The sequence below is a fragment of the Dermacentor silvarum genome, chromosome 1, assembly GCF_013339745.2.
Source record: "Dermacentor silvarum isolate Dsil-2018 chromosome 1, BIME_Dsil_1.4, whole genome shotgun sequence".
Classification (NCBI taxonomy): Eukaryota; Metazoa; Arthropoda; class Arachnida; order Ixodida; family Ixodidae; genus Dermacentor; species Dermacentor silvarum.
Window position 1 is genome coordinate 127740081 of NC_051154.1, and position 27769 is coordinate 127767849.

Sequence of the window (27769 nt, forward strand, 5' to 3'; positions counted from 1 at the left end):
TTCAATTTCGTGATCTTTATTCAGGTGTTGTTATAAGTACACAGACCTGGTGACGGATCCGTTATGGTTCTTGTGTTTCCTGACTGCGCTTCAACGACCACAACGGTTTTCATCTGTTCATGATACTTAGTTCTGTTGTATAGCAAAGCGTTTAATAATCAAACAACCTTTTACTCTCTCTTCTGTACTCTATTCCCACACAGGAGGCATTCTCACGGGTGGTATTTTTAAAGCAATCACAATTAAGACACCACCACGACCGTCAGCAGGAAAATGGGGGTTTTATATTTATGTTCCAAACAAGTGAAAAGCTGTTAACGTTAGCTATAACATAGCACACTTCCTGTAACAACCAGTCACACCTTTGTTCTCTCTCTCTCGCTCCTTTTCTTTATTTAGGCCATGCAACATAGAAAAGCCTTTAAACAATGCCGTACAGAAACGGTATGCAGTATATAGTGTCTATACAATCTGTACTTGTCCGAACAAAGTTTTCTCATCAATGACCTAAGGATTCAAATATTGACCCCGCCTAAGTAAGCGAAGACAGGCTAGCCTAAATAAAGTGTGGTCAAAGAGCGTCCTGTGATGAGACGCCTGTAGTTACCATTCGCAGTGTACATTGGTATCAGACTGGAATCCTACCGACCTTTACGGCAAACGCTTCCCGTTGTAATCTCTTCGGTCTAGTCTGCTTAGCATCCGCGTTCACTTTCACATAAGTTGCAGTATAGTTCGGGTTCATTATGCTGCGCACAGATTCCTTCTTGCTTATCGTAACAGGGCAGTGTGGCTAATCAGAAGAAACATTTGTTTAAGGCAAATCAACTTTCTCAGTTTTTTTTTTTTTTTTTGCTAGAAACTCGCACTGACACGGCACGAAACTTTGGCACAGAACAGCTATTGTATGGTTTCAACAGATATATATTTCACTTTCTACTTAAGCCTTCCTACGCCAGATCACATGTACATGTCAGCTTAGTAGTTCGTATCTATTCAAGAAACAACTTTATTTCCCAACGTAAGTAAAGCTGCATGCTTTAAGGCGCCCTGAAACATTTTCGCGTATAAACTTTATGGCAGTGGAGTAATCATACGCCCATCACAACGCAGAGTCGACTGGGCTCAATGTGCGTGAATCAACGCCCGTTCAGCAGCACTAAAGTTCTTTGATGACTACAGCTTGGGTCCCTTGTAGATGAACGCCACATGCACCACGTGGCAGATGGCTGCTATCAGTCCCAGAGCCTGTAATCAAACAATGAGGAGAGAAAAGGGGTGGTTAATGCGCGTGCGCTTTTTTTCTCGTTTCTTCTTATTTACGGTCTTTAAAATGGTTTAAACAATCGCCCATCCGTCACCCGGTATTAGTTGAAAGCATAAAACACTGCGAGCATCTTGGTTCCCATTCCTTCTTAATCGCGTCCATCAGAATGCAGAGAGATGTCACCAGAGGAGTGGAGATTTAAACAAATGACACCGGCAGCTGAACAGCTAGGCTCCGCGGGCTTTCACTTCTTCCTGGGTGGAGACCGTGGCACGTGTTGTTGTCGTCTTCAAAGCGTATCCGGCTTATTTCCTTTTTCCTCTACTCGTGGGTTGGGTCGTAATCATCTCCCCTCGTTGTCAGTACTACAGAATGTTGCGCGTCTTTGTCCTCCGATGTCATGCGCCACCCGCGTTGCCAGAAGGAGCAGCGTCTCCTTGAATCAAATTAAAGCATAGCAAATCACGGCAGAGCCGGCAGGCACTAACACCGTACACGTAGTGCGAAATTTCGCAGTGTTCTCGAAAATCTAGTTGCAGAGGCATCCCAGCGAGCATCCATGCAATGTCAGCATACAAATGGACGCCATGGCACAGACCGAGTCATGGACATATTGCAGTCGTGATGTATCTAGTGCACGAATCTGTCCAGACAGTAGCGATCGAGGTCAAGCAGTGCGCCTTACCGGCGTAACCACCGCACCCCCCCCCCCCCCCCAACCGTGTCACGTCTTCCCCTTAAATTTATCCTCTGCTACATTTTTCTTGACCTCTTTATCATTAGTAAGGATAATTCTCTCGTTTTAGGCCATGGAACTGCAATCACATTTTTTTCAATACAGGAAACAATTGCTGGCCGAGTGGTCAAGGCACCTAGTTGATGTGGCAAAGGTACTAAAGAGCCCGGGTCCCGTCAACAAAACAGAACCCGTTTGTTTGTTTTAATATTTACATTTTCTCTTATCCCATTAAGGACAAAATTTTCCCCGTTTATTTATGGTAATTTCGCCAATAATTAGTTTTCCAAGTGTTGTGTGTTCTATGGACAAGGACAGGAACGACGTCCTATGCTTTCCTGCATTCATGGGTCAGCTTACAATGCATACTGGGCCGACGGATCCCATTATTTTCTTCGATTTTATTTATTCTTATCATCCATCCCACCGAGTGGCCGATACCGGCAACAAATGGCAACAAGGAACAAGCGAACCTTTACAAAATGTAGTGTTAATAAAGTTTTCTTACCCCCGAAGCAATGGCGCCCGAGTGGCTGAATCTGGTAACATGAGCCAGCACAGCAATGCCGCCGGCGGCGTACAGCAGCATTCCGAACACGTGGAACAGGAAATACTGAAACAAGCAGGGAGGATCGCATGTCATGCCAGGACAAAGTAATGATCAGGTGTCACCTGCCTCATTTCTTTTTTTTTTTTTTTTTAATATAGCAACGTCAGAAGATGTTGGTATGTGCAAGTGGTGGCACATTGTGACAGAAGAAATGTGCCTGTAAGAAAATGATGTAAGTAGCCGAAATAAATGCCCCATTCGGAAACCAGGATGCATGCTTGGGCCAGTTGGGACACAAATACACACGCGCGCTCGTACGCACGCACACGCACGCACGCAACCTGCGGGGTTCGTGCGCGCTGTACAACATAATAATGTTGAACCAACCAGTCTACCCGCCGCGGTAGCTCAGTGGCTATATGGCGTTGCGCAGCACGCGGTCGACTTCGGCCGCGGTGGCCGCATTCTGATGGCGCTGAATGCAAAAATGTTCGTGTACTGTGCAAGTGCACTTTAAAGACCCACAGCTGATCAAAATTAATCCGTAGACCCGCACTACGACGTGCCTCATAATCAGATCTTGGTTTTGGCCCGTAAAACCTCAGAATTTCATTTAACCGGCTAACCCTACCAGAAGATTCTCATGAAGTGCTTCATCACGAACATACAGAAAGCGTGAGACTTCTTCCACACTTCACATGTCTCTCATTTACAATGTGCATTCTCAGTGTATATTTACAATGTGTCTGATTTGCAAGTGCTGAAGCGAAAAAAAAAGAAAACATCATACGGGGACCTGGTACGTAAACACCCTTCACGTACTATGTTTCATGCATATATATACAGGGTGTCCAAGCTATCACGCAGCACGATTTAAAAAAAAAAAAAAAGAGGAATGGCGTTACGCGAAGCAAACCTAGTGTGTATTTGTTCCAGTACAGTGGAGTTGCCGCCAGTAATTTTTTTCGTTACTGAGCTTTAATTAGGTAATTGTAATTAATTATCTAACTCGAGAAGTACTGTCCTAATTATCAAAGTGTCAATGAGAAAGTTGTAGAGCAACATGAAAAACTAGCGATACAGCTTTCTGTTGCTGAATACGTCCTACATAAAAGTGTTTTTCCGAGCGTGAAAGAAGCCCGCAAATGCACGCAAAGTGCCTCGAGCGGCCAGTCCCGCGGCAATTCTGCGTGTATTCGCGGGCTTCTTTCACACTCGGAAAAACACATTTATGTAGCACGTATTGAGCAACAGAGCTGTATCGGGAGTTTTTCATGTTGCTCTACAACTTTCTCATTGACACTTTGATAATTAGGACAGTACTTCTCGAGTTAGATAATTATTTACAATTACCCAATTAAATCTCAGTAACGAAAATATTACTGGCGGCGACTCCACTGTACTGGAAACAATACGCACTAGGTTTGCTTCGCGTAACGCCGTTCCTCTTTTTTAAATCGTGCTGCATGATATAGCTGGGACACCCTGTATATATATATATATATCTGTTACTATTTTTTTGTAATACATGCCTCAAGAACCGACTCCACACTGCTTTCTAGAACGTTGCACGAAACTGCTGCAAAACACAGAGAGCGATGTTTCGGCTTAGCGGATCGGGCTTGGAGACACAGCTTGTCGCAGAGCCATACATGTGAATACGCAAGCCATATAGCCCTCAGTCCATTCCCCTCTGTATCTAGTACATAGCAGCTGCTGGCATGCTAAGCTGTTTAGTCTGCAGCACGCACGTGGCTCGAGATATATAAATAGCATTCCGGACGTCTAAACGTCACAGAATGAATGAATCAATCTTTGTCTTCCATGCACACAAACAGTGTTAAGGTCGCGCACTACGACAGACAGAACCGATAGAGCGAATTCTGCAACGCAACGCGTTTTCTTCTTCCGTCACCTATATACCATTTTAATATTATTTCGCAACACTAAAATACAGGCACTAGAAATTTTTGCAATGAAACAATATTTATAAATATATTTACAAAGTTTTCATTCGCTTTCGCTACTATAGTAACGAAAGCGAATTAATAGCATAAAGCAGTCTCAAATAAAACGATGATCTACCTACGTACGGACGTGAAATAACGCTCACATTCAACAAGAAGATTCTGTTGACGTCCGAAAAAAGGTTCATGCCTCTCTAGCACACATGCACACCGGTACATAATATTGTAAGTTCTTGCTGGTTAAAATGTATTATTCACTAAAACGAAACAATTTCAAAACCTCCTGCTTAATGGCCAACCCCCGTAGTGGGCAAGCGCCATTGCTAAGGATCAAGAATGCGACAAAAAAATTTTGGGTTTTGATGTCAAAACCACGATATGATTATGAGGGACGCCATAGCGGGTAACTCCGGTATAATTGTGATGACCTGAGGTTCTTTAACATGCATCTAAATCTAACACGAGTTTTTATGTATTTCGCCCCCATTTAAATGCGGCCGCTGCGGCCGAGATCAAACGGCCAACTTCGAGCTCCGCAGTGCAACGCCACAGCTCCCAAGCTACCGCGGCGGGTCACGAACACGAAGGCACCAGTGCCATTTCGATTCTGCGACACCGACTTCATTACTGCAAAACAGACGAAATAGCAAATAGAAATTAAGACCATAGCACTGCTCAGCAATCACGGTTATTGTGTGGCCTGATTACGTGTGTCCTCTGCAAAACCCTTTTCCAAACAAGTTTATTGCGATAGCAATTATATGGACACTTCAACCGGATTTCTGCCGTCGCCGTCGTCGTCGCCGTCGCCGTGAGGTTCCCTATAGATAAAATCTTCGCCGCGCGCCGTATGCCCAAGCGGAAGCGTGCGGGGACGTGCGCTATCACGGAGAGCTCAATCACCCACGCGCTAGCAAGGAAGCGGGAAGCCAGCGCCGGAGGGAGCGCGGGGGGGGGGGGGGGGGGCGCCCTTTTGCTCTGCCAACAACCGCGCTCGTCGCTCGCTCGCTCGCTCGCCCGCACCGTCTCCTATCTCCCCACGGCTCTGACCTTTATGCGTCGTGCATTCCCCGCTCAGTTTTCGTTGAAGCTATAGACCGCACGTACCTTCGCCCGCGGCGGCGTATGTGCTTGCTGCCAGTGTTTTGACAGTCGTTGTCTGCAGTCATTCAGTGTGATCTGTTCATGTTTGTTTGTGCGGGCTCACACCACGCTTCTTCAATCAGTTAGTAATGGTCGGGCCACATTTTGCAACGCACGCTACACATGCCATGCTGCCCGGGTCGGCAGTGCAGCGCTACAGGTGTGTCCCTTCGCACGCGCTGCCCACGGGAAGCGCTTCTCATCAACACCACCGTTTCACACGCGCCTTCTCGTGGTCATCGAGTCTCTCTTCATGTCGGTCTACTTACGCCGCAGCACACCTGCTTACTTAATCAGCTCATGTTTACTACAATTCATATTGCTACCAAAGCCGCTCACCTTACTTCGTATGACATTGCTGTGTTGCTATCGCATTCATTGCTTCGCCCTTAGGGCGAAACTGTGACATTTTTTTTCACTGACTACTGATCTTTTTTTCTTTTAAACTTCATGAAATAATCGTACACAGCCGTTTTCTGTCTAGTTTGGGACGCAAACGGTATCATTGTGGCATGCGGCTATGTATACCATAGCTTGCGGTACGAACGCGGGGAGTCCGTGCGATTCAATGACAGGGTGCAGCGATGGCTCACGGCTTATTTCGTTTTTCAACTTTCTTTTTATACACATGGAATGATAAAGCTCCTGAGAATACGCCTATATCATGTCTACACTAGCTTATTTCCTTTTACTCGCTGCAACTCAGCCCTTCTTACTATTTAAACGCTCGTTCAGGAGACGTTAGCATTGAGGAATACTCCTCCGCTATTAAGACACTGTGCGACAAAAAATAAAATAAACAGCATTACTCTAAGTAAATGTTGCGCGATTCGTTCTCGCTTTTCTCGTGGTGAGTTGTTCAAATGTAACAGCATTTAAAAAGAGTACATCACGCGAATCTAGTACACAAAGGGCACTTTCGATCATGGTCCAGCCTGATCGAGATCGATCGTGATCGATAGTACCCTGTGTAACTCAGGTGTAAGAACAAGTCTTCGTAACTTACAAGCACAGTTACGATGGTCACGCTGTGCAACACAGCGGGTCACAGAGCCGTAGTGGCGCGAGTTCAAGTACAATTAGGGCTCAAGTGAATACGCACCTACCACATCGCAGGCCATACATGTATATATAAGGAAAGGAGAATCATGCGAGCCTCACAACAAACGCATAATATTTTAAAGTAATTTTTGGAGTCTTTGAAGAAGCACCTAATGCCCTCATTTCATAAATTTGCACCACACTTGCACCCTAGACATTGTTCACGAAAGACCGCACAGCCCGCAACTTATCGATTAGTATTTTCTATCAATACGTACTACGATCAATTAAGGCACTAAAGAGATGGTGCTCAGCCTGTTCCCCTCACCCGGCGGAGGAGCGCATCAGACTTCATGTAATCTTTACAGAAAACCCAGCTCCCAGATGTTACATATATCTTGGTAAGCAAGCATGTAGAACAAGTAAACGTAAAGGCAGCCTCGTAAACGTTGCAGCTGCCAGCGGATGCCGAACTGGCACACTTTGGGCCAGAGGTCAACGGCTATCCGGCTGCCGCCGTCAGCTTGCAGTGCTCGAGGCGTTCGTCGCAAGAGATATACTAAGTGGTTCGTTATGAGTAAAGGAAGGTTGGCGCTATCTTCTGCAGCCCTTGAGAGAGCACGGCTCAGCGCCATATAAGATAGAAGCTAGACTACGTGAAGGAGTGGCAGCGCCAAGAGCTCGCACGTCACTGTCATCACGGCGAGAACAAGAATGGTATTTTCTAACTGCCGGGCCACTACGCCCGCACATGCTTATGTATGCGTACTAAACACCTTTCGGGCGTCGTGCCAACTTCCCTTTATGTCTAGACGCACCACTCGAATGCTACTGCCTCGCACGAAAGCCACAGCTGCGCTAGCTTTGAAGTGAAGAATAATCTGCGGCACGCAATAAAATTTAAATGATTGTTGATTGCGTGATGTCGACCGTTTGATTCATGCCAGCGATAAAAATAGAAGGTTTCGTCAAACAACGCAAGGACACTCGCATGCACAGCAAAACAACATTTTTCATTGATATAAGTGTCAATGAAAAAATTGTAGAGCAACATGGAAAACTCCCGATGCAGCTTTCTGTTGCCCAATACATGCTACATAAAAGTGTTTTTCCGAGCGTGAAGGAAGCCCGCGAATATACACGCAAGTGCCTCGAGCGGCCAGTCCCACGGCAATTCTGCGTGTATTCGCGGGCTTCTTTCACACTCGGAAAAACACTTTTATGTAGCGCGTATTCGGCAACAGAAAGCTGTGTCGGGAGTTTTTCATGTTGCTCTACAATTTTCTCATTGACACTTTGAAAATTAGGACAGTACTTTACGAGTTAGATAATTAATTACATTTACCTAATTAAATCTCAGTAACTAAAAAATTACTGGCTGCTACTCCACTGTACTGGAAACAATACGCACTAGGTTTGCTTCGCGTAACGCCGTTCCTCTTTTTTAAATTCGTGCTGCGTGATAGCACGGACACCCTGTATAACGAAAGTTAGAATATTTAGCGCGAAAAATAAACCACTTAACATTAATCATGCTATTTATTTTCAGAGCCAGCGCATTGAACTGGTTTACGTTGGGATGCCAATATCAAACATCTCTGCGGTTACCGGTGCTATGGCACGTTGCCGCACATTTCTACCTACGAGAGCAAAACTTCAAATATACTATGGTCTCTTCTTATCGTATATAAATTACTCTTACCTTGTCTGGGCTACAACATCTAAATCTAACTTGCAGAAGCTGGTAATACTTCAAAAGAAAATCGCTCGGTATATAGAGAACGTTAATCGGCTTTCACCAACAGAAAATATATTTCTCAAATACAGACTAAACCGCGTAGATAAATTATACGGACATAGATTACTAGAAACAATTTACTTTTCATCCGCTTATGTCAAAAGTTAGTTGACATCCCTTGCTCAGCTAGAACTCTGCACACACACAAAACATGCAACACGAAACCTCGAGGGGTGGAAGGTATACATACATGGTTTCGAAACAATTACAGCCTACAGTCTTTAACACACAATATACCGACTGTACTAAACAAATATAAGCACACAGCTACGCTAAATAAAAATGGTTTGCGTGATTACTTTCTTTCTTTATAGCGACACCTCATGCCAGTGGAGCCCTGGACTAGGGGCCCCAACCACGGGACCTCAAATTTCATTTTATCCATTAAAGTTTCTCTCTCTCTCTTCAGTATATTGCATTCAAGTGTACAATTTCATTTTTATGCATACCTGCGATGTGTAATGCTTGTTGTGTATGAAGCATTTCATGAAAGTGTTGTGTATGAAGCCTTCTGTGTATATGTCATGTGAGTGCTACTGCCATGTAAGGGACCCTGGGCCTCCGTCAAGCTGCTGCGACAGCTTTATTCCCAGGTGTCCCTCCAATTCCTTTTGTTTCTGGTAAATAAAATTGATTGATTTATTGATATTGGCCCACGATTAAATGGTAGCCAGGCTACCATTTATCTCATTGGCATTTTTCTTTCGTTTACTAAAATGAAAATTCGGAGTAGTTCATCTTTGCATAATAGATCAATAACATCGCATTAGACAAGAGATGATAGCTGAATCTTTCAAATTGTACCGGTTATAGTTATGCGGTGATCCCGTTCACAGCCTGTTGACTAGACACTTTCTCATATTACTTCACCAAACATTTCATTGGGGGACCATACTAGTTGCGTGCGGTATGTGGGACGATTTATGACCACACAACCTATCATTGAGTTTTAGAATCATCTATGATGGTTTATGCATAATTTTCTCGTTTTTAATTTTTACTCCTTTCTTCAAATAATCGTTATGTGTACCATCATCTCATTTATGTTTGTTTTTGATGTGAAAGACTGTTTAAAACCAGTTTTAGCACGGACAGAGCTCAATAACGTGGCACATTTTAAAAATATATTTTCTTGTGGTCACGCCTTTGCATACCAAATGTATACTATTTTAGGCATTCACAAATGTAAATCTATTTAATAAAATACAGGAGTGAAATAAGCTACATTTCGGTCTTATATTACATAGAAAGCTACTCCTACATTGCAAATTACCAAAATAATTTTATGGTGTTCATTCAAGCCAATTTTTATTTATGCAGAAAATTCTACATCCCCTTAAATCAGGATTATCTTTTAGAAGTACCATTCATCGGACATTCAAACGTTTCAATTATAACTTGACAGCATGACTTGCTAGAGATCTAGCGCTACTGCGCCGAACGATACATCCTTCCGATTAATAAAATCATTCAATAATCAGTAGTACAACAAAATCGCGCAGAGTGTTTGTTGCCAGCTGTCCATTAAAAAAATACCAACGGTCCGGCGTTGCCATTCGTTTCTTAACATTGAGCAGATGAGAGAATACAGAACTTGTTACCTGGTATTCACATAATTTCACTTCTTTACTCTACTGGAATTATGACTTAATAGATAAGAATGAATGTAAGCAACTTCTCAACCGGAGCCTTTCACAAAAATAAAATAAAGAGGGAGTAGAAATAAGGTAGAGCAGGTAGAGCAAGCAGCTATTTTTAATAAAAACTGGTGAGGTCTTTGCCTGTTGGTGTGCCTTGCATACTGTACTCGATATGAAAACAATGTTAAATAAAGTTACACGTACAGGACGAACAACAGTCACGTCACACACGGAAAGCAGAAATTAACGCCCAGCATGCAAAGCAACAGTGTCTAAGTGAGACCAATGTCTCGCAGGAACGTTAAAAGCGCCTTCAGAGTGCTGGATGCACAGACGGCAAAAATCCATGATCCAAGTTTCTCTCGCGCCTCAAGGCTACATCCACGACGGATGCGCACGTATCTTCTGTGCGGGAATTAGGGCTGTCCTCTGGAATGTGAAAAGGCTAAAAAGAGCAGATTAAATGGTCTATTTCCGCTCGTTCGTTCCACACAGCGTATATAGCGGCGAGCCGATCCACTTAATTTTAAACAAGGAGCATTTTGGAGGCTCGGGCCATAGGAGTATATTTGCCTTATTGGCAGTCCAAGTGAGTAGCTCTGCTTTTCTAGCAAGAATAACTGACGGGCCAGTTCAATAATGGGACTAGGAAAAACAGCATTGAAAGGCCCCAAAGCATCTTCCTTCTTTTTTTACTTCCTCACTGTATAAAAAGCCACAACGTGAAAATAAGTTATGCTGTTGGTTGTTACCACAGTGCTTCGCGCTTCATTCGGTCTTTTAGGGCTATATTTTTGCATTTTTTTTTATTGCTGCTTCTCTGCTTCTTCATTGGATCAATTCCCCGCGGTGCCTGTGTAAACAATGGCAGGGAAGAGCTGTCCTCGTATCACTTTGTGAAAGCGTCAGGATGAAATTTGCACTGCGTACCAAGGCCGCGGTAAAAACTTACAAAGAAGGTGCTAGGCAGCAGCGTCCCCGACGCCGACAAGAAGGCGGACAGCAGAATGTAGAAGGAGATGAGCCAGTACGTGAACGAGATGAGCAGGAGGAAGATGCCCGAGCTGTAACCGGTGTAGTTGTAGCACAGGCTGAACACGATGATACCCAGAATCTGAAATTGGCAATAACGCATTGTTGGGCTAGTTGGTTTCACACTGTGCTATTTTCCAGCTCAAAGCGGGACAACAACGCAGACAAAACAATACAGAGCGCTGATGATCAGCTGACTGTCAAAGTTGCTTATCGGCGTTCTGTCTTGCCTCTCCCAGAGACAATGAACCCATTGGTGAACTTAGAGCGAACCTTGGAGCGAATTTGCTAAGAGCGTTTATACTGACGCAATTCGCAATGCGAGCTCTCTCATTAAATATAGATTTATACATATCTGCAAAAATGTACAAACGCAGTCAGTCTTTGGAAAGCAAACATTAGGCAGCGGAGAAAGCTCTCAGTCCAAACTTCATTTTATTTTGTGAAATAAGCTCTACCATAGCAACGGATCACAGTAAGGTGAATTTGTACGAATCAGGATATTGCTGATAAAGATAATTAAAATTAATTGAATTCTTCATTTATCCAGCACATCTTCGCGAATTTCTGCAAAATGTTTAAACTGCGCGAAGAAGACGAGACGGGAACAGAAAAATAGACGCACCCACAAAGCGCCATCTAGATATTTTGTGACTGGTACCTTCTCCACTGTCTCTGTGGCAGAAATAAAACTGAGTAACAACCGTTAATGTGCTCGCGGCATGCTCGATCTTGAAAACTGATACAAATATGGCGCAATCCTTCCATAATGGGTTGAAGGCTTAATTCTGATTCTATGTCTGAGAAAAAAAAAAGCTATTTAAAAGAAGGAAAAAAAAGGAGATAGATGTGCGTTCTCGAGACCCAAGCAATACCTGGTTTCTCTCTGCGAAAACCTGCAAGCCGAAAATGGATCTGCATTTTTTTGTCTATGACATCATATAACTAATCGACGCCAAGTTGTCAATCCTTGCCTTGGCAGTGCGAGGAAACCAGCGTGGCGGAATCACACCTCCGCTGTTCCATGCCGTGGAATCACTGCAGTCGCTTACGCTGCCATCCTCTCTTTTGGGTCGAGGTGTTTCATTGGCAAGCAACCCTTGCTGGGTGGATCTCTCGCCCTGTCTTACTTTCATGTATGTGCACTGTTAGTGTACCTGACCTTGCTCCGAAAATGAACAGACTGGCCCACCAACATTGTGGTAAGAAGAGTGAAACCATGTGTCATACTACTAGCAACTGCTGCACTTTGAGTGATGTGTCATACCACTAGCAACTGCTGCACTTTGAGTGAGTCGTTACAAGAAAACATTAAATAAACAAAAAAAGCATTGGCGATGCACACGAAACGTCCGTTCATGTATTTACCATGAGAGCGATTCAATATTTATTGAGTTAAAGCAGTGAAGCATGCTTTCGGTCAAGCTGAGTATCCTTTCTATCGCGTTGTGCTGTTGTAAAGTTCATTGCTAAATCTGAATAATGGTATTTTATTTTAGATAACACGCAAGCATACCATTCGCAGCGGCAATGTTCAACATACTTATTTAGCCATCCTCTACATCATGTGGGATGCCCCGAAAAAGCAATCTATAAGCATCTCGTCCACGCGATTAGGAGCCAAATCGAGTGCGAAGCCCAATTAACTTCTGTGCCAAGTTTATTTGTTAATGTACGTAACAAAGCAGTTCTTTCTCTTTGAATATTTATTTCTGCTTTCTGAGGGTACTGAAGTTCTATCGCCTTCACGTCTTAACTGTGCCTGCTGCTGACTTGCTACGTATTATCAACGCACGCCGGCAGTCAAACTTGTGCGGACAAGGATGTACACAACGCTTAAGTGTCTTCAGCAAGATTTTGGTGCTTACAGCTAGCACAGTATAGGGACATGTAAAAGATCAATTTTAACTCATATACATATGTGCAGATTTACGCACTTATGCCAATGAGTGAAAGTGCGTGCGCACATGCGTTATTTCATATATCATGAAAGGGGTCAGGCAAGGAGACACCATCTCTCCAATGCTATTCACTGCATGCTTAGAAGAAGTATTCAAGCTCTTAGACTGGGAAGGCTTAGGAGTGAGGATCAACGGCGAATATCTCAGCAACCTTTGGTTTGCAGATGATATTGTCCTATTCAGCAACAATGGAGACGAATTACAACAAATGATTGAGGACCTTAACCGAGAAAGTGTAAGAGCGGGGTTGAAGATTAATATGCAGAAGACTATGTTCAATAGCCTGCCAAGAGAACAAGAATTCAGGATCGCCATTCAGCCTCTAGAGTCTGTAAAGGAGTACGTTTATCTAGGTCAATTACTCACAGGGGAGCCTGATCGTGAGAAGGGAATTTACTGAAGAATAAAATTGTGTTGGAGTGGATACGGCAAGCATTACGAAATCCTGACTGGGAGCTTACCACTGTCATTGAAAAGAAAAGTGTACAATCATTGCATTATACCGGCGCTAACATATGGGGCAGAAACTTGGAGCTTAATAAAGAATTTCGAGAACAAGTTAAGGACCGCACAAAAAGCGATGGGAAGAAAAATGTTAGGCCTAACGTTAAGAGAAAGGAAGAGAGCGGTGTGAATCAGAGAGAAAACGGGGATAGCCGATATTCTAGTTGACATTAAGAGAAAAAACACCGCCCAAGCACTCCGTATGCAGATGGTTAACCAGCTAAGCTAAAACGTGCGGCCCCGGTGTTTAGCAGTGGGTTAATCCCGACGCTGTATTTAAGCGTTTCTCAATTATTGGTTACATGTTTGTGTTTCTAGTGGAACGCAAGCGCCAATGGCGGGCGGATGCTGCTAACCACGACGCCGAGTTAACTCGAGATATCGCACGCATGCGACAACGGCGAGCCGAGGAGGAGGCGTTGCGGGCAGAGAAGCGTCAACGTGGCAATGGCGCGAACGTGTTCGCCGGGGCCAAAGCCCACTTTTGGCGGGAGTTTCTCGAGTGGCACTTTGACTTTGGCTGTGACGAGACGTCCACGTTGAAATCGCGAAGTGCAACGCAATGGCCAATGGCGGGCGGATGCTGCTAGCCAAGACGACGAGCTAACTCGATATATCGAACGCATGCGACAACGGCGAGCCGAGGAGCCTGGCGTTGCGGGTAGAGCAGGTACGACTGCAGAGAACAACGTCCCTAACGGCGCTGCCAATGGCGCGCGCGCTTGGGTGCGACGTAGAGAACGACGTATCTGACGGTGCAGCCAATGGAGACGTTCAGAGAAACATGGGACGAACGGTTTTTCGTTTCGCCTAGCCATATACAGTTTTCGCTGTAAAACATAGAGCTGGGCAGGCCATGTAATGCGTAGGATGGATAACCCGTGGTCCATTAGAGTTACAGAATGGATACAAAGAAAAGGGAAGCGCAGTCGAGAGCGGCAGAAAACTAGGCGGGGTGATGAAGTTAGGAAATTTGCAGGCGCAAGTTGGAATCAGCTAGCGCAAGACAGGGGTAATTGGAGATCGCAGGGAGAGGCCTTCGTCCTGCAGTGGAGATAAATATAGGTTGATGATGATGATGATGACGATGATGATGATGAGTATATACAGGGTGTCCCAACTATTATGCAGCAGGATTTAAAAATATCATTATGCAGCAGGATTTAATTAATCAACTTCTCAAATATTATAATTAGAATAAAAGTGTCAATGAGAAAATTGTAGAGCAACATGAAATCTGCCGATACAGTTTTCTGATGCTGAATGCGTTCTACATAAAAGTGATTTTCCGAGCTTTGAAGAAGCCCGCGAATACACGCAAAGTGCCTCGAGCGGTCAGTCGCGCGGCAATTTCGCGTGTATTCGCGGGCTTCTTTCATGATCGGAAAAACACTTTTATTTAGTACGTATTGAGCAACAGAAAACTGTATCGGAAGTTTTTCATGTTCGTCTACAATTTTCCCATTGACCCTTTTCATCTAATTAGAATAATTGAGAAGTTGATAAATATAATTAGGACTAATTATCTAATTAGGCGTAATGCAAAAAATGATCTTAGTATCTTCAAGCGACGGCAAACAACAATACCTTGGTTCTGTACAGCTACGTGGCATTTGCATATTTTGAAATCCTGCTGCTTGATAGTCGGGATACCCTGTATATACAGGGTGTCCCAGCTAAATGTAGCCAATGTTTTAAAAACGACGGGGTGTGCTAGGAAGCTCAAACCAACTCAGTGGTGTTGAGGTTCGCGTGTCCTAGTTGTTGAAACGCCTGTTTCACGTATAGTGGTAGCGTCGTCTGCTACACTGTGCGGCGCATAGAAGCTGGCGCGAACGAGGTTTGGAGGAGGGCGCGTGGGACGCGGAATTCGGTGCATGGACACGAAAAAGGAAAAGAAGAAATGAAACCCTAAAGACGAGCTGACGTATTGTGTCTCTGTCTCAAGCATAGAGTTTCTCACTATAACACCTAGAGGGTAAACTGGCGTCACCGTCTATGCGAGTTTCTTAAAGGGCTGCCGTGCCCTCATGGAAATGACGGGATATGTGTCTGCGAGGCTTGTGTTGGCTGGTGTTGTAGGGGGCTTCGTCTAAAACGTGGACATGGCTACACAAATAACGCGTTCTTAAAATAAAATCTACATAAAAGGCTTTCATTCACCCATATTACATCTCTCAATAAAGTTTACTCACCTACAATGCAGCATCAAGCGAAGAAAAGCAAGAACAGACGACGAGTTGTTCCAAAGCGAGCGAGAATCTTGTCGTCTGCCCTCCAACTTTAGCGGCCAGCTTATACTTTTTTACGTTTCATAGAATTGTGCATCCAATAGTGTGTCCTCAAAATTAAACAAAACAAGTTTTTGTGTAATAATAAAGCTAAAGCAGTTTTTTATGTCCTGTTTTAGCAGGAAATGAATCATTGTGACAAACGGAACGGTGCTAGCCAGGCGCGTCTTCAAGGCGTTCTGGCTCTCCAAGAACGATGCCAATCCGAATCCACAATATACCGGCATTCCCTTGCATACCACAGCGCAGCAGCGCCACATTTCCCTCTAGGTTTTATAGTGTGAAACTCTATGGTCTCAAGGCTTGTCCATCCCCGATGACGAAGCCTGATCTTTCCTTCGAAAAGGCTCTCGCCTTTACATTTGGTGCTGAAACCCGGGAGCAGGACTTCGACTTGCATGGGCCATGGAGCGCTTGAAGAAGATGCGTGCAGCTCAGCAGACGCTGCTTGTGAAAGAGATCAACGACCTCATTGAAGCCAACGAGTTCAACCTGGCATCGCTCCGGACTATCCTTCAGCGTCTCGAGAAGAGCACGAATGAGCTCACGAAGATCAACGGTGAGCTTCATGCTGAGATGTCCGACGATGAGGTCGCAGCTGACTACGATTCCGTACTGGAATATGCAGACCAGGCCGCAGGCACCCTGGGCCTGCTGCGACACCATATTTTGGAGCTGTCTAATCCTCCGACTACCGGTACAGGTGTTCATGTAGAGCCGCCGCCCATACAACCTACCAGCGCGATGCCTTCTGGCGAGAACGGTCCCCAAGTGAGTGCCCCTGCCGCACTTGAACCAAGACTGCCCAAATTGGACCTGCTGAGATTCTATGGATCAACGATGAAGTGGCAGTCATTTTGGGGCATGTTCCGCCACAACGTGCATGAGAACTCCCGTCTCAGTGACATCGTCAAGTTCCAGTATCTCCGCTCTCTTCTGGACGGCCCGGCAGCCAAGGCTATCGCAGGGAACATTACTACCGAGAACAGTTGCACCGATGCCATTGAGATTCTCAAGGAACGTTTCGGGAACACCAAGATCATCGAGGCGAAATACCTTGAGAACATGCGTACCCTCACTCCGGTGAGCTCTTCGACCCAAGTCACGGGATTGCGGAACCTCTATGATTTAGAAGCGTGAATTGCTGGGCTAGTTGGTTCATGTTCTAAAGCGAAAAAAAACCAGCGAAAAACCAGAACGCAGGACCAGAGGGAGGCAAACACACAGTCACCGGCGACTGTGTGTGTGTGTGTTTGCCTCCCTCTGGTCCTGCGTTTTGGTTTTTCGCTGGTTTTTTCGCTTTAGTCTACGATTTAGTACAGGTGAATATAAGAGGACTGAGAGGTCTCGGAGTTCCTGCGTCGTCGTAGGCAGCAATGCTCGGCGAAGTGTTAACGAAAGCCATCCCTCAAGACGTCATGGTAAATTACCATAGACACAGAAGCCTTAAGGCAAATGACGATCGGAACTTAAGGCCAACAGCGGAGGAAGACCTTGAAGATCTCCTGCAGTATTTTCGCGTCGAGGTGGACTGCAGGGAGAGAACAGCTCACGGTCCATTAGAGGGATTCAGCAGACAGTACCTGCTGCCCGGATCCGGTCGCCGACAGACACCAGCGTCATCGGCAGCAGTGCTTAAGAACAGTGCCTCTGGAACGTGCGTCTTTTGTGAGAAGCATCATGCAACATCAGAGTGTGACTCCTCCCTGGAACACAACGAGAAAAGGCGTCTGCTCACGGCAAGCGGCAGCTGTTTCCGGTGCACTACCAAGGGACATCGGGCCCAGGATTGCCGCCGCAAGGTCAGTTGCACCCACTGTGCCGGCAGACATGCCTCATCTATGTGTTATAAGAACATATCACAGGTGGTTACACCTGAACCGAAGCAGTCTCTCAGCAGTGCGTCGATGCATGCTACACAAGTAGGCAGCAAGAACCGTTGCAGATTTGACACTGCTATTCTACTTCAGACGTTTAGAGCAAGGATGCGGGGCCGCAATCTTTGCTGCTATGCACGAGGCATTCTTGACAGCGGCAGCCAACGCACTTTTGTTAGCCAAGAACTATCAGCAAACTGAAGCTCGAAGCCATAGATGATGTTGACTTATGCATACTTATGGCTTATGGCCATCAAAGTTGGCTTATGGCCATCAAAGTCCGAGCCACACTGCACGACGAAAGACAGTTAAACTTGCACTGCAGAGTCTGTTTGACGGGACCCTTGTGGAAAGTGAGGCTATTGAAATCCCGCACATTTGCGAGATTATTGTGGAGATTCCGCATGACAACGACTTTGTGAAGAAAATAGAGAGTCGTTGTAGGCTCCTGGCTGACGTGGTTGCTTATCCTGGAATGCTACAGGAACCAGGAATTAGTTTGCTAATTGTGGCAGATCAGATTTGGAAAATATTAAGAGAAGAAGTGACGTGGGATGACACCCACAAAGAACTGGTTGCTAGGAGCTCGGCACTCGGATGGGTATTGCAAGGCCCAATTAGCAACGACAGATGTCTCAATCGACGGACACAGACGAATGTCTGTGTGCTTCGTACTTCGTGTTGCATGTTCGACGATCTATCAACACCACTGCAGAAATTCTGGCAGCTTGAGAGTTTGGGTATAACTGATCAGCCAGATTTGTCTGAACATGATAATACTGTTTCGAAAAATTTAACAACAATGTTAAGCTGTGCAACCATCGCTACGAAGTTAGCCTCCCTTGGAAGGCGCTTGATGTCGAACTTAAAGACAACCGGATGGTAGCGATGAAAAGGTTACAGTGCCTCCTCCGCCGACTGTCCAAGAGCGAAGACCTTCTACTTCAGTACGATACGGCGGTCACGCAGTATCTCGTAGATGGTCATGCAGAACCCGTGCCTTCGCACGACACAGTCCAGAACAAGCTTACGTATTACATGCCACATCACGAAGTCATCAAGGAGTCTTCCACGACGACTAAGCTACGGATCGTTTTTGATGCGTCATCGCATGCAGCCGGAACGACATCCTTGAACGATCATCTGTAGAAAGACCCAAACCTCAACAATGACCTGTTGAAAATGTTATCTTTTTGCATGCATAAGATTGGGATCACCGCAGACGTTCAGAAGGCGTTTCTGCAGATTTCAATCAAGTGCGCCGACAGGGATTCTCTGAGATTCTTGTGCTTTGAGAGCACGCCGACGGGTGTAGAAGACCTATGTCGAGTCAAAGAGTATCGCATGACTCGTGTTCCTTTCGGTACTACATCGAGTCCGTTTCTACTCAGCGCGACTCTACAGTACCATTTACAGCATGGCTGTGAACCTTACAAGACTACTGCACTAAAGTTGTCTAAATGATTTTATGTAGACGACATGCTGATTGGAGTGGAGAACAACAAGGCAGCTCGCCAGCTGTATGAGGATGCCACACATATATTTGCTGGTGCAGGCATGAAACTGCAAAAGTGGGCCACCAACAGCGCTGAAATGCGTGGCTACATTGATAAGAAAGAACAGTCCGGTACTCCTGACAAGACAAAAATATTGGGCCTTATGTGGGACACTAAAGAGGACACGCTAAGCGTGAATGTACAACCGGTATTGGAATGGTTGAAAAACGAGGAGCCCACAAAACGATTCATATTGCAGACATCGGCTCGAATTTATGACCCACTCGGCTTTGTAGCACCGTTTCTGATCCGAGCAAAAAACTTTTTCAACGCATCTGGCGAATAGGGACGTCGTGGCATCACGGAATTCCAGACGAACTAGTTCAAGACTGGAAGAACTGCCTACGTGAAGTGCCTGATATTGCATCGTTGGCTGTCCCAAGACTGTGCCATCCCTCGAGCTCCTTGTCAGACACAGAGCTGCACGTTTTCACGGACGCGAGTAATGCATCTTACGGAGCAGTCGCCTATTTGTGCATCCCAAGACATGCTATGGACTCCAACAGGCACTTCCTAATGGCAAAGGCCCGAGTGGCTCCACTTAAAGACCTTTCACTACCAAGACTCGAGCTCACAGCAGCTTTAGTTGGGGCAAGGCTTTCAAAGTTCATCAGGAGCACATGAAATATTCCCTCTCTGCAATATATTTGTTGGACAGACTCTATGGTGGCTCTAAGTTGGATCAAAGGATCCGTCACGAAGTGGAAGCCATTCGTCCGTAATCGAGTCGCCAAAATACAAGAACTAACAGATCCTTCACAATGGAACCACTGTTCTGGAAGTGACAACCCTGCAGACTTGCTTTCCAGGGGAACGTCAGCGCGTTCACTCTGCACCAACGACCTCTGGTGGAGAGGGCCAGCTTGGCTAGCGACGCGGACCGAATTGCCTCCTACAACAACTGTAGAGACCTGCCCACCACTTGTGATAGAAGAATGCGCGCCCGATACCGTCGTGTTACATCCGTCAACAGAGCCCCACCCGGCACTCTTCGACGTGAGTAGATATAGCTCCTGGACTCGCGTCCTTAGAGTGACCGCCTGGATCCTAAGGTTTGCCGATGGTTCCAGACGACTGACACGTCAAAAGGAAAATGTACTACTGATTGAAGAAATTGCCAAAGCGAAAGTTTAATGGCTCTCATACACCCAAACCCAAGCTTTCTCAACGGAAATAGCATGACTGCAAGCTGGGCGCGCCATCGAAACATCATCGCGGATAAAAGATCACCCATTTCTTGGGAGGACGACGGACTTCTACGCATAAGAACACGACTGCAGAACGCAGTTACTCAGCCTAGCGTCAAGAACCCTCTTCTGCTTCCTGGCGATCACCGAGTGACCCAGCTGATCGCCCACAGTGCCCACAAGCGTCTCTTCCACGCTGGAATAGCAGTTACAGTGGCAGAGCTACGGGAGAGATTCTGCATTGTGGCCGCTAGGCAGTGCGTGGAGAAAGTGATCGCGAAGTGCTCATGGTGTGCGCGTTTCCGCGCGAAACCCGCCTGTGTCCCAATGGCACCATTGTCTGTGAAGCGCGTGCAAATCGCTCAGCCTTTTGACAAAGTAGGAGTGGATTTTGCGGGGCCGTTATATGTGAGAGGTGACCCTGTTGTGAAAGCCCATGTTGTCATCTTTACGTGTGCTGTAGTACGAGCCATTCATCTAGAGCTTGTTACACGTGCTAACACTGAATGCTTTCTAGAAGGTTTTCGCCGATTCACCTCTCGCCGCGGCTACCCCCGTATTGTTTATTCTGACAATGCGTTATGCTTTAAGCGTGGTTCGCGAGAGCTTCGTGCGTTATATGAACTCTTACGATGCAGTGCATTTGGAGACTATTTTTGCTTACATAGCATCTCATGGAAGTTTTCGCCAGAACGCGCTCCTTGGTGGGGTGGGTTCTGGGAGCGCATGGTTCGATCTGTTAAGGACAGTCTCCGAAAGGCTCTTGGCACATCGTTCATCAATTACGAGCAATTAGCCACTGTCTTAACGGAAGTCGAAGCCACCCTAAACATGTTAACACCCGTTAACTTATCTGTATGCTACACCGGATGAACCAGAAGTGTTAACTCCCACTCATTTTTTGCATGGTCGGAGGCTCACTGTCCTTCCCAATTTAAAAACACTCGAGGCTGAACCCACGACACATACTGAGCTGCTTGAAACGTGGATTCAACGGCAAGAAATTCAAGAACACTTCTGGAAGCGGTGGTATAAAGAGTATCTGATTTTACTCAGAAACGCCCATAATAGACCCGCGACGGCTCCAACACAAATCAGGATAAATGACGTGGTTATTATAAAAGATGAAAATGTGGCAAGAGTTCGCTGGAAGCTGGGAAAAGTAGTGGATACTTTTCCTGGTGCTGATGGGGTAGTTCGTGCCTGTCGCTTGAAAGTGTCGAACGGCCAGTAATCTCGCGACCAGTGCAGCGTTTGTACCCTTTAGAAATGCGTCCCTAGCACATCTCGCGCCCGGAGTGTTGAAACGCCTGTTTCAAGTATAGTGGAAGCGTCGTCTCCTACACTGTGCGGCGCATAGAAGCCCACGAGAACGAGGTTTGGAGGAGGGCGCGTGGCACGCGGAATTAGGAGCATGGACACGAAAAAGGAAAAGAAGAAATGAAACCCTAAAGACGAGCTGACGTATTGTCAGCTCGTCTCTTGGTCTCAAGGCTGGTCCGTCCCCAACGACGAAGCCTGCTCTTTCCTTCGAAAAGGCTCTCGCCTTTACACTAGTCTGTGGTATTTTTTGTTTTGAAAACTCAGTTTAATTAGCATAAACTAATTGCCTAACATTTTAAATATTGCCTTCACTAAGAAAGTACCAATACGAAAGTTTTAGATGACATTTAAAAATGGCCGACTGAAGTGTTTGCAACTAAGTACCATTGATGGTGCTTCTTGTAATTGCCTTTAAAGAAAGCCCCCGAAATTCAAAAACAAGTGCGTGATAGTGCCCTATTTCAGCGCCCCCCAGACGACAGATCAAGAAACGAAATTCGCTTGTCTCTGCAGTGCTGTCCGGGACGGGCTCGGCGTTTCCGGTGGCCGCAAGGTATGCGCCACTTACTGCTGACGCGTCATGAAAAGCAAGCGGGCGCCCAGAGTGAGCGGCGGTGGTGAAGGTGTGTTGCGCTTCGACATGACGTGGCATAAATATATAATTCGCTCCACTTGTGGAATGAAGCTCAAACACGCAGGGAAAAAAAGGGAAAAAAGGGAAAAAAATGTTGGGTTTGAGTAACTGCTGACCGCAGAACTGTAATCGGGAAGGAAAATGCAATTGTCATGTTCTTCTATTTATTCGCGATCGTATCTTACTAGCGGGAATTGCTGGCGCGTATCTTGCGGCTACCGGAAACGCCAAGCGTTTCCAAGCCCGTCCAGGAACCGCTGTAGAGATAAGCGGATTTCGTTTCTTGATCGGTCGTCTGGGAGGGCTCAAATAGGGCGCTATCACGCACTTGTTTTTTAATTTCGCGGGATTTCTTTAAAGGCAATTACAAGAAGCACCATCAATGGTACTTAGTTGAAAACACTTCAGTCGGGCATTTTTAAATGTGATCTACAACTTTCGTATTGGCACTTTCTTGGTGAAGGCCATATTTAAAAAGTTAGGCAATTAGTTTATACTAATTAATTGAGTTTTCAAAAGGAAAAAAAATACCACAGACTAGGACACGCGAACCTCAACACCACTGAGTTGGTTTGAGCTTCCTAGCACACTCCGTTGGTTTAAAACATTGGCTACATTCAGCTGGGACACACACACACACACACACACACACACACACACACACATATATATATATATATATATATATATATATATATATATGTATATGTATATAACATGTCCTCTTGACTGACAGTTGCTATGCGCTGATAACGTGACGAGGAGGTGCAGGGATATGTCACGTCAAGGACTGCAGGGGAACTGTCACAACATATCCAAATTGACCATTGTGTTTATTGCTTGATATGATAGGAGTTACCAGGTGTATGATTCTGATATCATTACTCGACCGCTGTGGTTGAATTGTGTCGTAAGTTTCCGTTTCATTCGCGAAAAAAACGTCCTCTCTATTTTGTGTTAATGCTATTAGTTTATTTCAATATAATTATCACATATAGCGTTTGAATGTGTGAGCAAACTAAAGAATCAACAACAAGGGCACGCATGCTTATCTCAAATACCACTGATAACGTAACATAAATTAAAGGCAACTAATGGGAAAGTGGCACATAGAATGTTGTTGCGGTGCAGCAGCTTGGACACATACAAAATATAAAGAAACTATAAACACTTAACCAACAAATAATGCAATGTCAAATCAGTCGGCGTCACATTAACTGCGACCAAACGTGCACATTTTGAAGAACCAGGACACCGCGAACATCTCTTCCGTGTTCGGCTTCCTTATAAGACCCCTAAATCGCCTCTGATAATTAAAAAACTATCGCGCGCTCCTTCTCTGGACTTGTACGGTCCCTTAATCGCACGTCGTGACACCAACAAGGTCATGCGCGTGACGTCATAAGGGTCAAAGCTGGCCATCGGGGCCGGTATTTTGTAGCGATGCCTTTCCGGTAATAATGCCTTTTCGCGCTTATCGCGCTTCGTCAGTGGTCAGAGCGATGGTCCGCTCGCGTTATCAACGGGATCAGCCGGCCGTGAGCGGTGGATGATAAGACTAGTATACAACAAGTCATAAGACATTGCTACAAAATCGCGGCCCAGTTCCGGCTAAAATCCCTATATAAGAAAAGTACCGCCATCCTTTGATAAACGCCGCTTCTCTCTCTCCTGTATCTCCGATTGGACGATGATAGCGCGCGCTTTTCACTTCTTTATATTTTCTTTTTTTTCCGCCTCAGAGCTATGTTGACAGTCCTCTGCGCAGCCGCAGTCGCCGGCGGCGGCGCGCGCCCGGCCTGAAAGCTTCAACGTGGACTTTCTAGGTGCTCCACCGTCGACTTGGCTTTCGCAAGCAAAAAGTAAAGAAAAAAAGCAAGCGTTTTAGGAGAGGAGGCGGCGGAGGAAAGAGTAGATGGCGGTACTTTTCTTATATAGGGACTTTAGTTCCGACCTGTCTTCTAGCACGCCTTCCCCGACGCCCGCTCTTCCTCGTCGTCTCGCTTGCCTGTCGTGCACGATCAACAGATTTCACCTCGTGTAGCGTGTTTTGCACTGCGCGTGTGGTAGTAGCAGCGTGTAGCCAAGAGCGCGCATTCCTGAGAAGCGGCAGTTGATGGCGTTTTCAAATAAGAGCGCCAGCGCAACGTTCGATACTGACGAATGTCTTCGTATATTCTAGAGAAGTACACGGTGAAGAGGATCGAGCGCCCGTGGGGCAGAGCATACAACGAATGTGAGAGAAATAACACTGGCTCGCCTACAAGGTCAGTGGTTTGCTTTAACTGTCTGTCTTCGTTTGCTTTAACTGTCTGTCTTCGTTTACTCGCCCGATTTCCAACCCTTTGCATGGTGCCTTCGTTGTCAATTTCTGGGCCGGTGCACGCATGACCTGTGTTTTTGGGCCATGTGACGGGGTTCCTGCGGCCACTTATGGACCACCAAACTTCCAGAGGCTGAGAGCAATTTTTTCTGCCCACCCACGACGCGTTGCGCGATTTTGTGTTGTTACGACACAAATTACGGCCCAGATTCATGGGGTCGTATCTTATAACGATGCGTTTCACTTTCCATTGTTCTATTATCACAAAAAACAAACAAAAAATGTCATCTACAAGCACGAAACTGCAAAGGAAACCCATACGGGTTTCTCAGAAAGCGCCGCTGTTGAAGAAATTTAGCGGGAAGCTACAAAGGAAACTCATAAAGTTTTCTCAGAAAGCTTCGCAGTTGAAGAAAGGCATTTTTATTTCTCTAACTGAGAAGCTTTTTCTCTGAGAAATCCGTCTGGGCTTTCTTTATAGCTTTGTGCTACTGTCAGGTGGATGACAATTTTGTCCTTTCATGAATCTTTCTCCGCCTTACAGAATTATTCAGAACTGTTTTGCCATTGCTCTCTTATTTGTCGCGCAGGGTCACCGATCTTGGTAATAACGGCGGCTTCTGAACCTATGACGAAGAGTGAAAAGAATGGAAGACAAAACAGATCGTTACATATGCGGATCACGCGCACGCGTCGGAGAGAAACGAAGTAATGAAACCTGATTCACCTTACCAGCTCAATCAGTGTCAGAATGCCTCCAATGCTTGTCAGGAACGCTGTATTCACCGACAGGGCAACCACTGGCGACGAACCGGACGTCGTCACCGTGGTTTGGCGAACGGTTGTGGTGCTGGACGACATCGCACTGGCCTGCATGTGGTCGTCATATCACACGCAACTCTGTTTTGTGCATTTTTTTTTTTTTCACGTTTTATTGCACAGCTCGTAAAGCGTTCCTGCTTGTTCATCGAGCTTTCATTCAGACACAGCACGTCGTAACGTAAAGCTTTTCCATTCATATATACCTGGTATCAAACCAGCAATAACAGGTCACAAATCGAACGTTCGAACCACTCCGCCTCATTCACCTTCCACGAGCTACCAGGCAATCATGCTATGACACTTCCGTTAAATCGTCATTGCTTATCGGAAAATGTGCAGGATAAGTAAAATTAATACTACCGTGAAATTGTTTTACATATACTCATGTGAAGCAAAGAGTGTATGAAATGCATCGAATAATACTGATCAGCTATAGCAGAAAATTACATCAGATATAATGTTGGTTTGAAACGTAATGCAACAAATGAAAGAGAAGAGTGTAGAAAGATCTTCTAAAAGAGTTTTGGGTATGCTCGTGTTGTTTTCAGAAGTTCTTCAGGTGGCCCTAAAGATCACATGGGAGTATCTAAACGTACCGAAGAGTCGGAGGCCCATAGATGCTTTCTGCAGTAATTGCGTTAAGAGAATCAAACTGTCACCGGAGTCTCGGGCATTTTTGTTTTTTTCGCTGACAACTGATACGTCATGGTCACAAAACAAAACTCGCGTTCTCTTCATTCGCTCCTCGCATCGACAGAAGTGCGCGCGGCGTACCTCGGGAAAACTGCCCCGCCCACTTGCGCTAAGGTCTCGGCAAATCGCTTCTGCCGAGAGCGCTCGAAAGCGAGCTGCGCCGAACCCTTCATTTTCACGTACGTCACTGAGCTGTTCCTTTTTACGACTAGGCAAAAGGCACGCGCAGAGGCACTGTGTGTTGATTCCGCTTTCTTCGTGCATAATAACGCGCACGTTTCGAATCAGCAAGAAGCCGGTCGCGTGCTGCGCACCAGAGTGGGTCAGAGCGAGCCGTACCTTGTAGGTGCCCTGGAGATGCGCCGGAAGCTTGGAGAGCGAAAACTTTGGCCGGGTCGGAAAGGTTCACCGCAGATGTGGGACGCGCGACACTGCGCGTCTGCAGAGCGCGAAGCTTGAATGCTGGCTCGGGAACAACGGCGATGTTCTTTCCGGCACCCCAGAACGGGATGTGATGTCAGGATGGGCGTCGCTCGTATGCTTTGGGGGAGAGGCGCTCGTTTGCGAGACGCGGCGATATTGCGCGACGCGCATCGGCCAGGAATGCCGGAGGGGGGGGGGGGGGGGGGGGGGCGGAAAAAGTGGGGGAGCGCTCTCCAAGGCCGCGCTTGGCTCGGAGCTGCCGGGTTGGGAAGTTGTTTATACGGGGACCCCCATTTGAAGCGCTCCAACGTAAGTGCTCCCCCGCCGATCCGCGCGCTCGAGCACGCGTGCTTTTTTTTCTCGGTCTGTTTTTTCGCGCCGCGCGCAATGACGTATTTATAAGTGGAGTTCCTCTGTGCTGCGCCAAGTGAGACAACAGTCCAAGTTATGAAGCAAGTTGAACCCGCGTTTGGGTCAACACGAAGGGGCAGTGTCGACATAAATTTCGCCTAATACGCAGCACTGTTCTCTCTTGTCGCTTGTCTAATAAAGCACTGCGCAATGGGTGAGAATTCAGTTTTCAGTGCTGCGAGAAGACAGGGATGGCCAAAGGCTTTCTTACAAAACTGCATTCACGTTTTCGTAGACTCAAGTGGAGTGAACACCGCCCACGGCAAGAGCTAGCACACATTTCTAAGGGCTTCCTGCCCTACAGACAGAAGAGTGGTAAGCTTCCTTATCATCAACACCTTGCGGCGTTTCTCCCGATAACCTCACCTCGATGAAACCCGGAAAGGTTGGGGGGGGGGGGGGGGGGGGGGGAGGGGATGTCACGGACACTGTAACTGTCTCACTCGAGGTGGCCACCTGAACTACTTCACTGCAGAACACTGGGATTTCCCAGTTGTTCTTTCTCCAAGTACTGACCACGGACAATTATCAGCTTCGTCTATCTGAGAAACAAAAAATACACCTAGTGATAAGACAGACGAGCTAAACAG

The 27769-nt window shown here is 46.0% G+C and overlaps 1 protein-coding gene across 1 annotated transcript; it reads right to left on the reverse strand.

Annotated features, from left to right (window-relative positions):
- Positions 1 to 26897, reverse strand: LOC119436006 (uncharacterized). Its single transcript, XM_037702729.2, has 5 exons — positions 26685 to 26897; positions 25563 to 25700; positions 11095 to 11256; positions 2512 to 2616; positions 1 to 1248 (listed from the first exon to the last, which is right to left on the reverse strand). Exons 2-5 carry the CDS (start codon positions 25689 to 25691, stop codon positions 1177 to 1179), a joined length of 468 nt encoding a protein of 155 aa, XP_037558657.1. The 5' UTR covers positions 25692 to 25700; positions 26685 to 26897; the 3' UTR covers positions 1 to 1176.
- Between the last annotated feature and the right edge of the window lie 872 nt (positions 26898 to 27769).